Genomic DNA, 16,404 nt, shown 5'->3' with positions numbered 1-16,404 from the left:
CCCGCCCGCCGGGCTCCAGCAGCTGCCGGCGGTGCCGCTGCTCGGGGCCGGGGCTGGAGCCGGCCGGGGTGGAGGCGCGGGGCCCCAGCCGCACACAGAGGCAGTGCTCGCGTGTTCGGTGCTGAAGTGGAAAGGACCGCCGGGCTGTAGGACTCGGCCTGGGGGACACTCGGTAGAGACCCAGTGAGAGCCAGGAGATTGGTCAGGAGTGGTTGGTAGACGGCTTAAAGATGGTGGAAGGGTGGGGGATGGTGGGGTGTATTAATTTTACGCCAATTAGTTAAAAATAACTTGGGTTTGGTGATTTCTTTGATTAACACGCTTTTCCCCCTCCTTCCTCTCTCCCTCACTACAACCGTTCTTCATCTTGTTACACAGAGACCTAAAGGGCAAGGAAATAAAGGTGAGCGTGAATTGTTTTTTACCTAAATATTGTTTCCTTTTGGGTGACTCTTGAGGCTGGAGTATTGGCTTATTTTTTCCTTCTTTAAAACGTATACTTTAAATAGAAACGTTACTAATCATACTAAGGGCAGCTTTCATAAGTTCAGATGCTACCCAGGCTTTCAGCATTTTCCCGCCTTGCATTACCTTTTTTCAGAAGAGTGCAGAACAGATTTCCCAGCCATATTCTTTTTTTTTAAGGGAAAAGGATATTTATGGTCACAGTGATAATTCTCAGTTGGTCAGTCATATATATATGGAATTATGAAACTATGCCACAAAGTTTCTGCACTTCATATGTAGACAAGTTTGTTCTTAAAGTCGATATGTAGTTCGACATCTCTAGATTAATTGGGACACAGTTGTAGCCTACTTCACATTCAGCATGGCGTGTTAATGAAAATTGTTATTCTCTTAACCACAAATTGTACCAAAATCAGTTACTAAGACTCAGCAACATATGAGAAATCAAAAGTGAAGAAGCATGCCATCACTATATAGTGGTGTGTGAATGAGTCTTTTGTCCATGAGGAAAGTTTGTTCTAATTTAGGAATAATTTATGACCTAATAAACTTATGTTATTGATTATATGTATAAAGGGCATCCTGAAAGTCTGACAATCAATATATATTACTGGGGATGATTTTTTTTCCTCTTAAAGGAATATTTTCTTTGCTTATGACATGGTCCTATGCAGTCAGCTGATGAAAACATGATAGTCATGTGACATGAAGTGTGGAAAAATAACACTTTTCAAGGGACGAGGATTCAGTAATTTTTTTTAAAGGGAAAGCAAAACTTATCACTGACCTAGTATTGTAGGGTTTGAAATTATTAGAACTAAAAGGATTTTTCCCATTTATTCTCTATTTTTAATAGCAGATTTTTATTCCACTAAACTATCATGTAGGTTCATTTTCCCCCCTCCCTCCACCTTCAGTCTTCCTTATATTTATCTTGAAATATTTTTCACATCACATATTTCAAACTTGGTTAATTCTGAACCATGGACCTGCCTTTTTCTAGTCATGTGGGTTTTTTCATCATACATTTTTGTACTAAATTTTTCTTAGTGTTAATTTTAATATCAGTCTTTTCATTTATATAAAGTTCTAAAATACAATATTTTTTTTGGAAGGAGAAACTTCTTTTATCTGAACTTGTGTAGTGTATTATGAATGATAAAATTGTCATCTGTGTTTAACATTATAACTTACTTGTCTGTTCTGTTAAAAAACATTAGCTCTTCCACAGCTACCTGGAGAGTATATGCATCCCTCCCTCCTGCACCCACACACCTTCTCTCTCTTTTTTTTCTTTTGCCCTTTTTCTCTCCCTTTCCCCTTTCTCCCTGCCCTCTTTCATTCACACTCATTGGTTTTTGAAATTAAAATTCCATTTTACCAGTCTCCTTGCCAACTGGAAGACTGAAATTTGTATGTGGTTTTTTTTTCCCAACTACTCACCTGGCATAATTGACTTACATAAATGGGGAAGTGGTTGAGTTGCTAAATATTTTGTTTCCAGATTTAAGGTAAGTAAACAAGTTCTAAAAGGTGTATATATAGTTTTTCTTAGCATGGCATTTTAAAAAGGATATCAACTACATACAGTGAATTTGATTTTTGACTTAGATGGAAAAGATGTCGTAATGACAGTTTTGGTATCTTAGATTGAAATTATTTTTATGCTTCTAAATTGAGGGTTTTTTTTTACACTGGGAGTAAATATTTTTAATTGCACTTGATTTTAATCTTTGAATGACACCTTTGTTCTATTGTCTGTAAAAACATAGAGAAAGCTTGCTTGGGTAGTTCTTTATCCAAGAATTTTTCTTTCTTTCCCCCTTACTGTTCAGTTCATAGTCTCATCCATGGATAGAACGTTGGACTGGGAGTCCCAGGAGACCTGAGTTCTAATACTGGCTGTTGCTACTGACTTGCCAAGTGAGCTTGAACACATTTCACCTTTTGGTCAGAATTTTCCCTCCACCTGTAAAATGAAAGTAGTAATACTAGCCATAAATCCCACTGGTATGTTATGAGGATTACTGTATTTACATCAAGTTTAGTCTGATCTTTGGATTCTGCTATATAAATTGGAACACATTTCATCTTTTGGTCAGAATTTTCCCTCCACCTGTAAAGTGAAAATAGTAATACTAGCCATAAATCCCACCGGTATGTTATCAGGATTACTGTATTTACATCAAGTTTAGTCTGATCTTTGGATTCTGCTATATAAATCGGAAGGCGCAATATGCCTATCAGAAAACGTTTCGTGTCATCTGTAAGAAAAGAGCTCTTTATGTTTTGATTTCCACTTCACCGCCTCATCTATAACTGTATTGCAACAATGATCTACAGTGAAAGAGGGAAAAATTGGATTGTCTGCAAAACATTGGAAATTAATTTTGAAAACTGCTTTAAAATTGATATGTAAGTAGCATATGTGCACCTAGCACACTTTTTTATGTTTCTTCAGAGGGAGGAATAAGAGGGAAATAATGTAGTTTAATACATATAAAAATAGCAGCCATTAGTTACATACATACGGTAATTAAATAATGTTGGTAAAGTGCTTTGAGCTCCTCTGGTGAGACTTACAATTTTAGAAATTTTCCTCATATTAACAAAGTAATCATTAGTGGTGGTGGGCAAAATCACCATTGGATATTCTTAAATGAGTGCAAATTTAAAAAACCACTATACCCTAATTTTTTAAAAAAAGTATTAAGCTATTTCATTTTATATACTTTCATGGATTAAAAGTGAAACTATTTTCAAATTCTTCAAAACAATAATAGGTACAAATTGTAACAATTGATGGAAAATTTCCTGTGTTCGTTATCTATGTATCCTGCTCTGCATAATAGATGTGCTCCCGACAAGTTTGTGTAAATTGAAAATTCAAAAATAGAATCATTTCCCAGATCATGACAGAGATACTTTGTTTTAATTTATGATTAATCCTCAGTTCTCAGTGACTCCTTATATTTTTAGCACTGGGTTTCTCTATCTTAATTTCTGTGTCAAGTGATGATCTGAATGGAATATAAGAATAATTTGTAGGAAAACATTTATACTCTGAAAGCTCTTTGAAAGGAATTCCCTGCAATTCCTTTTCAAAAGTAAGAGTCTTTCTGATAATACAGTGTATTACTTATAATTTGTTGTATGTTTTGATTTTGTATTTTCTTAAACATTTTATACTTGTGTTAGTTAAGTTAGGACCTACCCTCGATTGTCCTTGGTGAGATGAGAGTACAGATGTTTAATTGAAATTCAAGGATAAATATCAAGTGTTTGCTAATAATTGGAACCTACTTTGTCATGGAACTTTTTATCTGGTTAACAAATAGCAAAATTGTATAATGAAGCAAAGATTTGCTGCCACTTTTCCTTAAAGGCAGTGCTGATGATGCAAAAAACAGAAGGACCAAGTGTCAGACTTAGAGTCTCAGGGCGTACCTTTTTTTTCTACTGCATCTCTTCCATTGGTTTTATTGTTCTAAAGTTAGGCAAATACATATAGTCTACTCCTCACCCAACTAGATATATACAAATGCATTTGTATAATTGTTGCTCTTAAAAAACTAATGAGTTAAGACAGGGGTAAACCTTGTATTTGAATGGTTCTTCCTCCCCTTCCAAAATTAAAAAAAAGAATCAAAGCACTTTACTGTCATTATTTTTATTAATATTTTATTTTTATTAATCCTCAGAACATTCCTATGAGGAGATAGAGGGTATATGGTATTATCCCAGTTTTTGTAGGTGGGAAAACTTGATGCACAGATGTGTTGACTTTCCTAACTTCTTGGTGTAGTCAGGACCAGAACAAAGATCACCTGGCTCCTAAGACCCATGTTCTATCTTGATTTGACTCTGCTCCATAGAGCAGAGTAAGCAGGAGAAGGATCATGTAAGTCATCTGTTCTCTTTTCCTTGAAGAAGGTTTTCAGCCCTACCGGACTGTGTTGGATTTCACGACCATTTCATGGTCTGGAGCTTTGAGTCTCAAAGTATTGTATTGTAACAAGTGATATTCAAAAACTAAACCAAAAGATTTAAAAGCTAAGCCAAAAGACTGTTCCAGAAATATATTTTTAAAAAGATATGTTCATATTAAGGGTTTTGATTTAACCTTAGATGACTCTGAGGTTCAGTGAAAAGTATAATTCATATTCTAATTTTATGTAAATTGCTTGTCAGTATGAGTAAATTACTTTTGATAAAACCTTTTCCTTCAGGCTGACATTCCTTGAGTAGTATTTTTAGACATTTGTGGACGTGTTTATGTATCATTTTAAGATCACTGATCATATTCAGATAAATTTGGAGGGGTAACTTTACAGATTTGAAGATTGTTATTGTATTTAGAATATGCAATATGTTCAAAATTTCTACTGAGGAAGATGAAGAAATGGATCAAAACAGTGGGTTAGACAATATTTAGGCTAATTTTGAGAAAAGTTTTCTGTACTTTAATGCTTAAATTCTAAACAGGTTTATGAGAGGTGTTGGAATATTCCCTGAGCACTGAAAATTATAGGAATTTATAATTATTTGCTTGAAACTATTAGATTTTTAAATGGTTATTGTTTCTTGGTGTTAGAAAAAACAACACTTTCTGTATTAATTACCCTGTGCAGTATATCTAGAATAAAAAACCTGTTTTTTTGCTGGTTTGTTGTTGTTGTTTGTTTTTTGAAAGTTAATTAACTGGAGCTATAGCTAAAATTTTAAAATTAAAAAAAAAAGTGACAAAACCTCATGTACTGGAGAGATCCAGTCTCATACAGATCTGAAACTCAGGGAACCATCCCTTTTATTCCTGGTTTCCTGAACAGTTTTCAGTTTTGAACAGCTCTAGATGCAGCATAGCTTAGGTTCTATTGCTAATCTAAGCACAATTGGTTGAGCTATCTTGGTGTGGAGCCAGGATCATGTCAACCTTTCTATGTAAAATTCTTAATGTTGCCAGGCATTCCTATTTTGCGGTCCTCAGAACAGCCCAAATTTTCTGTATTGCCATCTTACTTGTTAGACACTGAGAAACCCTTCCATGAGACATTGATTATGTGTCACCCTCAAGTTTTATATAAACAAGATTCAGGGTAAAAGCTGGTCAGCAGTTGGACTAATGTGGTAATAGTGTTGGACAAATTGTACCAGCCTGCTAGTTTTTAGTTTAGAGGAAATGTTTGTGCCATGATATGCTCAATAAATAACCTGTTCTTATTTTTACTAGTAACGTGACTCTTAGCTGGACCAAGAGCTGTCAGTATTCTAATTTTTTTATGATTTTAAACATCTGGCTGTATAAACCAGACATTAAAATTGTAGGGACACAGGTGTATAAAAGTAACCAGCTTATTACCATTTGGTATAGGAGTAATTATTATAGCAATTTTTGATATCTTTGCTTCTATATTAGTGTGAAATACTTTCTGAAACTAAGCTAAACCCCTTTGGGATGTTTAGATTTTTTTTCTTAAATGCAGGAAAAAATTTCTTTCACCAGTTTTATTTTTTAAATATTGTTTTCCCTGTTACTTTGGGTTTAGCTGAGTAATAACTTTGGAATAACCAGAGATATGATACTTTATTTTTAGAATGTTCTATTTTGTCTTGATTCACTTTCTGTGTGATTTTATTCAATGGTTTCTGCTTTCTCTGAAAACAAGACAAAACCAAACTTAAAATAGATATTGAGGGATAACTTAGGTTCAAATGTAATATAGTAGTGTGGTTGGGATATTTTATTAGTGGTAATTTTATATGGTCATTTGTAAGAAGGTGGGTTGTGTTTCCTTTCGTTATATTATGTGTATGTAAAATATACTTTGTTGCTTTGAGGAGGGCAGGGGAAGGATTTCTGATTGTTTAGTCACCAAGTAAATAAATTTCTGGTACTTAAATACTTGTGTTTCAAAGTCTGTTATTACTATGAATGCAACATAGATTTTTTTTTTCTGAATTGTATTGAACAAGAATAAATACATTTGGTTGCTGTATGACTATCTTAAGATATTGATAGTGCTTCATTGAGTCATCAGTATCTTATCAATCTTACTTTTTTAGTTTCAGTACAAAATGGTTCGATTCATCAGAAAGATGCTGTGAATGATGATGATTTTGAGCCATACCTAAGTAGCCAGACAAATCAGGTAAGTGTGTACTCATTCCTGAAATGATAATCTGCAAGTCTTCTGACATAATTTTTCCCTTTGTTATATAAAACAAACTGCTGTATACAGAACATCATACGTTAACTTTTTGAGATAATTTTTAAGCGCAAGCAACAACAAATTATTAAGTGAAAATGTCTGTAGCATGAATTTAAAATTTTAGTTGCTATGATAATGTAGGACTAGATATTTTACCTTCTGTGTAAAGATGATTACTTCAAGAACTATTTTCTTTTGGAAAATATACTATGCAGACATATTTCAGATTCTAACATCTGCTTTGGAGAAAAAGAGTAAAAGATGGGCTATCTCCATCCTAAGTCTTTTTTTTGAGAAGGAAAAGGCTGAAACACAAGATTTGATATTTTTTAATACACTTGGGTATCACTTCACAAGAAAGTAGAATGGAAAATTAAAGTAATTTTAAATTTCAGGTGAAAAAATCTTGCCTGCTCTTGGGTTTTCTGGACGATTACCGTATTTTGTCATTTTGCTTTGACTATAGGAATCCAACCCTAATATAGAAATTTCTGAAATATCTCATGTTTTTATAATTGATTATGATAGTACTTTTATTTTTTGTTTCAGAAGTTTTTTTTAAATAATTGTAGTGACTTTTGAGAGTCATGAGTTTGTTTTGTTCCCAACTGAAATATTTCTGTTGATCATTGATAATTTCGTTGCTCAAAAATTGGTATGTTCATAGAATCTTACGAATTGTTATATTAGTCCATTTTAATAGAAAATTTTAATGTTTTTATTTATTAAGACAAAAAAACCTTTCTACAGTAAAAACATTTTGGGAGATGGTGTGAATATGAAGTCAGTTGCCCAAATAAACCAATATTTAAAGCTTTTCATATTCAGTTAGTTTTTAATTTTATATATGTATATTATTTCTAACTCATATAGTGTGTGCCTTTTAAAAATAGAATTTATTGTAGTTTATAGTAGACAACAAAAATACACTTTTGATTAAAGAAAGGTGAATTATTAGTCCACTTGGATAGTAATTTCAATTACGATGCAAATAATTTAGATAAATTTTACTTAATAAGAATTGATCTATTTTGCAGTTGATTAAAATAGTTTGGGTTTAATAATTAGCACTTTGCATGCTTTATTTTAACTTTAGCTTACTTTATCTTAAAATTCAATTTTATATATAACATAAGCTGAAATGCCATTTTATTAAATTGATTGGAAAGTTGAAATTATATTTAACAATGACACATATGTTACTTGATACAGTAGGATAATTTTATGGAACAAATCCTGGACAAGGTAGAATAGCAGCTTTTTGTGCTTTTTTTTGTACACTTCTGGAAATTTGTCCACATTTCTTACCTACTTCCTAGATAACATTTCTCACAGAAGAATTCTGGTTGTAAAATAAGCTCATTTATCTTAAGAGCGTCAATAAAGTGCTCTGGTTAAAGAGAATTTCTAGATATGGATATATCTAGAAAAGTAGTGATGTATTTATTTGCTTTTTGGCCACAGCATGGTTACCATAACACTTAAAACCATGTTGAAAATAACTATCTTCCCTTTGTTCAGAAGGCATTGTAGTGTTCCAGAGTAGCCATTTTTGAAATCTGGGAATATTAAATTTTTATTAAGGTTTTTTTGTTTATCGTATCCCTGTCATTTTCTCAATAACTTCTCTCAGAGTTTTCCTTTTTAAGAAAGAGAAACAAGTGAAAATGGACATCAACCATGTTTGACAGTATGCGCAGCATTATGCCTTTGTAGTTTACTCCCTCTATAGCAAGAGGAGGAAAATGTTTCACCAACCATTTGGATTCAACATAATTCAAATATAATAATTTCCAAATTGTTTTTGAATTGCTAAAATACTGGATTAGAAACCTTTAATGTCAGCAGGTACTTCTGCACAAATATAAGATGTTACGCATTTATGAAATAAGTGTATATACAGTCTATTGAGTAACTTTAATCTAAAAGGTTTTCAAATGCAATGCAGTGAATCATGTATCAATATTGGGTTTAAGTATCAATATGGAACTAAATTGTTCTGATTGGCATTCTAGCAACAAACAGTGCCTTTGAATATTAAAACAGTGCTTAGTGATAAACTAATACAAAATCTTTCTGGCATTTACTATACCCATATGAAGAGTACAAAACATGTTTCATGTTGTTTCTTCCATCTATAATGAATATGTCACAGCAACATTAAAGTATATTTCCTCAGTTTGTGTCCCATTCATGTTTATTTGTAGGCAGCTAGATAGGATTTAAATTCTAATTGGATAGGACCTGGATTCTAGTCCTAATTCTGTTTAACTAGGCAATCTCTAAGGCTCTTCTGAAAATTTTGTTTATAAGTGAATGTGTAAGTTTGTTCAGTTTTTTCTCAAATGTTTTTACTTTTGAAGTTAAGAATTTAAATTATTTCTCCCTCCTAAATTTTAGTGTTTCTAAAAGCAATTGTTAAATAATCCCACTGTATTTAAAAATGTACTCACCTGGTTATGCAGACTTTGCTTTGACTTTGACAAGAAATGCGGTCTTCAAGTTTGTAAATATGGGAAATGTTGCTGTACTACTTCATCTAAAGTATTGTAGAATGAGATTTTTTTCTGCTCTTTTTCTTCAGAACACCCTTAATGAGAATAAAAAGTTAACTTTGTCATTGTTCTAGAAATCTGTACTGAATGAGATTTCTTCCCCCCATAAGCATATCTTTTATTTGCTTATTATAGCCATTAATTTTTTTCTGTGCTAGCTGTTTTGTTCCCTGGCCTTCAGATTCAGGAAATGATTCAAGATTTGGAAATAGGATATAGTCAAACTAAGATTGTTAGTTCTCGTGTATACTTTGTTCTGTTTTGAACTACTGGAATATTGGATTGGCATAAGAAGCGTATAGTGGGACCATCAGTATGTCTTATATTCTCTAAATCACAATCGTAGTCCTCAGCTTTATCCCTGCTTTTAGGATAATTGTCCCTAAGGTTGTTAGCTAATGAACTCTTCTATGCTCATTAGTTTTTATCAAATTTATTTAATTTTGTCTTTATCACATAATTTTTCTCGCATGACTTAAATATCAAAATTTTAATTTAGATTCACAAAATTTCAAATGACCAACTAATTAAAATTTAGTGAAATTGCACAATAAATTAGAGCACTCCTTCTGTTCAATAATAGTATTTTCCATGTTGCTTCCAAGTTTTCCTTTAAAGCATGTTCCTCAAAAACACTACCGTTTTTTTTCTCAGCCATTTTGAATGAAAATCGGTCATCGTTTTTGGTTAGTAGGAAATTGGTAGTTCTTTCTGGTCATTTTTGAGTCCTGAATTTTAAGTAGATTTGAAACATTTCACTATTAACCTAAATAAATTAGAAATTACTTTAACAAATGTTTGGGAATCTTTGGAGCCTTTAAAAATATCAGGGTGTCTCACCTTATTAATAGAATATTAGACCAGAAATCATGAGATTTAAATTTGAGTCCCAGTTCTGTCTCTTCCTACCTCTCAGACTTTGGGACAAACTACTTGATCTTTCTAGGTCTCAGTTTCCTCATCTCTAAAATGGGGGTATTAAATGAGCTGGTCAGTCTCTTAAGTTCCCTTTTTAACTTTTATCTATCTGAAACTTAAAGCTTAAAGTAGCATTATGTAGTAGGACATGGAAGGTACCTTCAAGATCATCTGGTCTAATCCTTTCATTTTTCCGTTGTGGACACAGAAGCTTAAAGAGGTTAAATGACTTGCCCAGTGTCACTGCCAATAAGTGGCAGAGTCAGAATTTGAACCTAGATCCTCGTGAGTCCAAATCTAGAATTATTTCTTCTGTGCCACCAGACTGTCTCACAGTTCCCTTATTTTAGGATTTTAAAGATTTGGAAACCTGAGATTTAGACACTAAGTGACTGGATCCAAGCTCGTGCAGCAGAGCTGTGATTATAATACTGTCTCTTGACTTAATCAAATGTGTTTTCTGCTGCATCATAGTATATATTTTGAGTGCATTCAAGTCAGCATTTTGCAAATCAAATCATTTTAAATGCCCTGGGAGAGCTTGCTATTTAAAGGATCATTGTAGAAAATACTCTGGGTAAAGAAGGTCTTAAAAATGTAAATAATCCCTAATTTAGGGAAAGGGTATGTTTTTATTTTTATATACAGACTGTTCTTGTTTTTCATAAATTCACATTGTTCAAATTTGACTTCCTGGGTAGCTGTAGGGATAGGGGTAGCCACCAGCAGGAGCCCTGTGGCAGCCCCCAGCCAGGGGTCTTCTGTTCCAGGCACTGAAGCTGCTTGGGCTGTAGGGTGTAGATCTGCAAAGGGGGCCAGGCAACATGGTGCTCCACAAGGGGTGGGGGAAGTCTGCAGAAGGGTACACTTACGCGTGAACTGTGTGTAACTGGGTATGTTAAAGTAGAGCATACATCATATGTATTTTTTGAAGTAACTTGGATTGTTGAAATTTGTCTGCCTATAAATAAAAATACATTTCACTACTGATTTGTGGATTTTCTTTTTCAGAGTAACAGCTATCCACCAATGTCAGATCCATACATGCCTAGTTACTATGCTCCATCCATTGGATTTCCGTATTCTCTTGGTGAAGCAGCATGGTCCACAGCTGGAGACCCACCCATGCCATATTTGACAACCTATGGACAAATGAGCAATGGTGAACATCATTATATACCTGATGGTGTGTTTAGTCAACCTGGGGCTTTAGGAAATACTCCCCCATTCCTTGGTCAACATGGATTTAACTTTTTTCCTGGGAATGCAGATTTCTCTACATGGGGGACAAGTGGATCTCAGGGACAATCAACACAAAGTTCTGCTTATAGTAGCAGCTATGGTTATCCACCCAGCTCTCTTGGGAGAGCCATAACTGATGGACAGGCTGGATTTGGCAATGATACTTTGAGTAAGGTGCCTGGCATTAGTAGTATTGAGCAAGGCATGACTGGATTGAAAATTGGTGGTGATATGACAGCTGCTGTGACAAAAACTGTAGGTTCCGCTTTGAGCAGTACAGGTATGACAAGCATTGCAGCAAATAGTGTACCCCCAGTTAGCAGTTCAGCCCCAAAACCGACCTCTTGGGCTGCCATTGCCAGAAAGCCTGCCAAACCTCAACCGAAACTTAAACCTAAGGGCAATGTGGGAATTGGGGGACCTGCTGTACCACCACCTCCTATAAAGCATAACATGAATATTGGAACTTGGGATGACAAAGGGTCAGTGGTAAAAGCTCCACCCACCCAACCAGTTCTGCCTCCTCAGACTATAATCCAGCAGCCTCAGCCATTAATTCAACCGCCACCATTGGTGCAAAGCCAACTGCCTCAACAGCAGCCTCAGCCACCACAACCACAGCAGCAACAAGGACCTCAGCCACAGGCCCAGCCTCACCAAGTGCAGCAGCAGCAACCGCAGCAGCTGCAAAATCGCTGGGTAGCTCCTCGTAACAGAGGAGTAGGTTTCAACCAGAACAATGGAGCAGGCAGTGAAAACTTTGGTTTAGGTGTTGTTCCTGTCAGCTCTTCACCATCTGGAGTAGAGGTACACCCAGTGCTGGAAAAACTAAAGGCCATAAATAACTATAATCCCAAAGACTTTGATTGGAACCTGAAGAATGGACGTGTGTTTATAATCAAAAGCTATTCTGAGGACGATATACATCGTTCCATTAAGTACTCTATCTGGTGTAGTACTGAACATGGTAATAAGCGTTTGGATGCAGCTTACCGTTCTCTGAATGGCAAAGGTCCACTCTATTTACTCTTCAGTGTGAATGGTAGTGGACACTTTTGTGGAGTGGCTGAGATGAAGTCTGTTGTGGACTACAATGCATATGCTGGAGTCTGGTCTCAGGATAAGTGGAAGGGCAAGTTTGATGTTAAATGGATCTTTGTCAAAGACGTTCCCAATAACCAGTTGCGGCACATTCGTTTGGAAAATAATGACAACAAACCAGTTACCAATTCAAGGGACACTCAAGAGGTACCCCTAGAAAAAGCTAAGCAAGTGCTTAAAATAATTGCTACTTTCAAGCATACCACCTCAATCTTTGATGACTTTGCACATTATGAAAAGCGTCAAGAGGAGGAGGAAGCCATGCGTAGGGTAAGATGGAAATAAGTGCTATATTTAAAAAACTTTTTTTTACAGAATTCAGGATTTAATATTAAGATAGTTTAGTGATATTTATTGATGACTGATGGTCATAATATGTAGCTCTTGCACCCAAATTCATGAATATTTGTTTTTGAGTTGTTTATGATAATTTGTGAAATAAAAGCTCTATTCAATATGATGATTTAAATGAGCATATATATGTGTGCCACTTAAAGACAGAACAAACCTAACATTTGATAATCTATTTTCTAAAAGGACAGTTGGAGGGATGGAGAATGGTTGGTGTTTAAAAAATAATTATTTGGTTTACAAACAAATTATTTCGGGGTTCTTTGATAAATAGCTAGTGTTTAAAATTTTTAGTTGATAACAGTGTTTTTATATACAGCTTTCTTAGACTAATCTTCCTTTTCTTCCTCACTCCTAACTGTCATACTTGGCGACATCAGTATCTGTTCTCTGAGTCATGATCTCAGTTTCATCAACCCTCAGTTCCTATGACCTCTTGCTTCACTTTACTTCAGCCGTACGCAGGGGTGGTCATATATTAGACTTTACCATCGTTTGAAACTATCTACCTGCAAAATCCTAAACTCTGAAATTCTTCTTTCCACGTAGACTGCTATCTTTCTACCATTCCTGCCTTGTCACTCTTGGAATCTGTTCTTTGTGCTCAACTTTTAATCTTCCCTATTCTCTTGTTCTGTGACTTCACTTCTTTCTTCTTTTATTAATCCCATAGCTATTGAAATAAAAAAATTCTTATCCTTAAATCTTTTCTCCTTCCTGTCTTTCCACTCTTAGCTTTTTACTCTGGGACACCCCTGCCAAATACTTTTCTGTTCCTGTTATTTTGTACTACTGAAAGGAATCTCAAAATCTTACTGATTGGTATAACTGCAAATTCATGCTACTTAACTTCATTTGAGGCCTTTGCTTACTGTTTAGCCTTCCTTTTATTTATCTCATGAGTCAGTCCCATTCACAGTCTAAACCACCACACTATTACTTCTGCAGACCTCCCACTCTTCACCCTACCCCCCCCGGAAAAAAAAAGAAAAAAGAAAAGACCTCATCTGACTGAAAAGGTTGAAGCCATCTGTGGCTTTATGATATAACTGAAAGATTGTTGAGTTGGGAGTCAGGAGAGACCTGGGTTTAAATCTTGTTTTTGATGTACACTAGCTATATGACCTTTAGCAAATCACATAATTTCATTGTCCTAGTTTTTTCATCTGTAATTAACCTCTCATACATACCTTAGAAGTTTTGTAAGTATCAAATGAGATAATGTAAATGACTTTGCTAACTTTAAAGTGATTTGTTATATAAATGCCAACTTTAGCATCTCCTCCTAGCATCCATACTAAAGACCTTACTATGTCCTTATCCTTCCTCTCTCCTTTTGTTCAAATCTTGTTATCACTGTGTTTTTGCCTTTGATCTGATCTCTCTAATGTATAGGAATGTGCTTCATTTTGGTCATACCCTTGAGCTTGTATGCATGCACTATCCCTCTCACAAGTAGCTGCTTCCTACAAATGTGCTCAGAACTTCCTACCCTTAAAAAACACAGAAAACTTTTCCTTTAATCCCTTTAGACTAGGGCATCCTAATTTTTTGTATCCTAGATCCTTTGGCAGTTTGGAGAATCCAGTGGACCCTTATATATTGTTGCATAAATTCATAATTGAAGGAAATAGTAAACTTCAATTGGAGATTAGTGAAAATAATAGTAATTTTTTTTTTTGGCTAAATTCAGGGACCCCTTGAAATCTGTCCATGAACTCCCAGGTTAATTCTTCAGTGTTACTTTTCTAGACTATTAGGCCCTTGCTTTTGTTCCTCCCTTGGATTTAAGTCAGTCAGCAAACATTTTTTGAGCCCCTTCTACGTGTTTATACAACGTCTTAGTGAGCCAAGTCCTGGAGATAGAAAATGAATTAACCTTTGCCTTCAGGTACTTTATATTCTATCAGGGAAAACATACATACATACATACATAGACATACACAGATATATGTATATACACACATACAAGTATGTGCAAAGTAGGGTTTTTTAAGTGGGAGGGTAGGGGAGAGATAGCAACCAGCAGTTGTGGGCACAATTGGAAACGGTTTCATTTTGAAAGTGGTCCTTGAGCTCAGTCTTGAAGGAAATACTAACCTTTTTTGCTCACTTCTGTGGCTTGCTCTATGTAATTGAAACTCAAGGCTCTCTTCTCTGTTCCCTTTTAGGTCTCTCCACTTTTGTTCACTCAGGTTCTCCTATGCAGAACACAGTAACATATTGTTCATCTCTCCTTCTTGTAAATCCTTTTCTTTTTTTTTTTAATTTTATTTATTTTTTTCTTTTTAGGCAATTGGGATGACAGTTGGGGTTAAGTGACTTGCCCAGGGTCACATGACTAGTAAGTGTCAAGTGTTTGGTTAGAGGCCGAATGTGAACTCAGGTCCTCCTGACTTCAGGGCCTGTGCTCTATCCTCTGCACCACCTAACTGCCCCAGGAAATCCTTTTCTTCAGGGCTCATGTTAGATACCACCTCCAGCAGGAGGCCTTACCAGATCATCTGCCTGACAACTGAATGTGAACTCTTCCTTCATGAATTTTCTGAGGCCATTTTGTGTTGCTTCATTATTTTTTATCACATTTTACCTCATATCATACTTTGTATATGTGACCTGCTCCTTGAGGGCAAACACTGTCATGTTTAATTTTCATTTTCTCCAGCTCTTTGCACAGTGCCTGTATGTCGTATCACTTGTTAAATTATAAGGTCATAGATTTAGAGCTGGAAAGGATTCGTTTAGTTCACCTCTTGCTGATGGTGAGGAAACTGAGGCCCAGAGAAATGACTTGCCCAAAATCATGCAAATAGTAACATTAGAATTAGAACCCACAACCTCTTATTCCAAAAATAGCATATTTTTTGTTGTACCTTTTTTGCCTCTTATTGACTGTTATCTCTTGTACAGTGAAGGCATGTTTATATTTAATGAATTTAATTCAGTAAGGGATTGGTGAAAAAGTTTATAGAATATCAGGTAGTAGCAAATTGTATAACAAGTGATTTATTGAAATTATGATATGTTACATATTTAGCTTTGTACTTTGGAAACCTGGAAAACCAAAACAGTTTCCACTGAGTTTTTAATTGAATTTCCTTTTCCTAAATTTTCTGTTAGTGGAAATAGGAAAAGATTTATTAGTGTTAAGACATGTTAAAAATAAATTTATCCTCATTTCAGTTGTTGAGTTTTTAATAATTATGATCATGAAAAACTTTATACCATTTAAGTATATTAAGTATTTTTTTGTATTATACCTTTATTTTTAATTTGTTTTTGACCATCTCTAAGGACAAATTTAACTTTAAAATAGTTTTTTATCTAAGTTACAGCTTCTGTAAGTTATTGAGGATAGAAGGAGTCAAAACTTTACTGTTGGTGGTAGCATTACTTACAAGTGTTCTTATAGCTGACATTAACATAGCACTCTTAAGTATCATCCCTATTTTGCGTATGAGGAAATTGAAGTTTCAGGAAGTTATATGACTTGTCCAAGGTAAAAAAGATAGTGTCTTAGCTGGAATTTGAGGTCTTAGCACAAGCTCAGTGTTTTTCCC

The 16,404-nt window shown here is 34.9% G+C and overlaps 1 protein-coding gene across 5 annotated transcripts in view; it reads left to right on the top strand.

Moving 5' to 3' along the window:
* The window catches only part of YTHDF3 (YTH N6-methyladenosine RNA binding protein F3), a 68,026-nt gene that overhangs the window by 390 nt on the left and 51,232 nt on the right, over positions 1 to 16,404 (top strand). Inside the window, exons 2-5 of one of the 5 annotated variants that reach the window (XM_021002186.2) lie at positions 379 to 403; positions 2,304 to 2,391; positions 6,532 to 6,617; positions 11,162 to 12,763. In XM_021002186.2, the coding sequence (XP_020857845.1) occupies positions 11,180 to 12,763 (1,584 nt within the window). In that variant the 5' untranslated portion in view covers positions 379 to 403; positions 2,304 to 2,391; positions 6,532 to 6,617; positions 11,162 to 11,179. Of the gene's footprint in view, positions 1 to 378; positions 404 to 2,303; positions 2,392 to 2,412; positions 2,884 to 3,590; positions 4,370 to 6,531; positions 6,618 to 11,161; positions 12,764 to 16,404 lie in introns of those variants that run through there. The other 4 variants (XM_021002180.2, XM_078153390.1, XM_078153391.1 and 1 more) reach the window with 4 other exon arrangements.

Source organism: Phascolarctos cinereus, unplaced genomic scaffold (genome assembly GCF_003287225.1).
Source record: "Phascolarctos cinereus isolate Bilbo 61053 unplaced genomic scaffold, phaCin_HiC Scaffold_4;HRSCAF=312, whole genome shotgun sequence".
Lineage (NCBI taxonomy): Eukaryota > Metazoa > Chordata > Mammalia > Diprotodontia > Phascolarctidae > Phascolarctos > Phascolarctos cinereus.
This window is presented reverse-complemented; position numbering and strand designations above follow the sequence as displayed.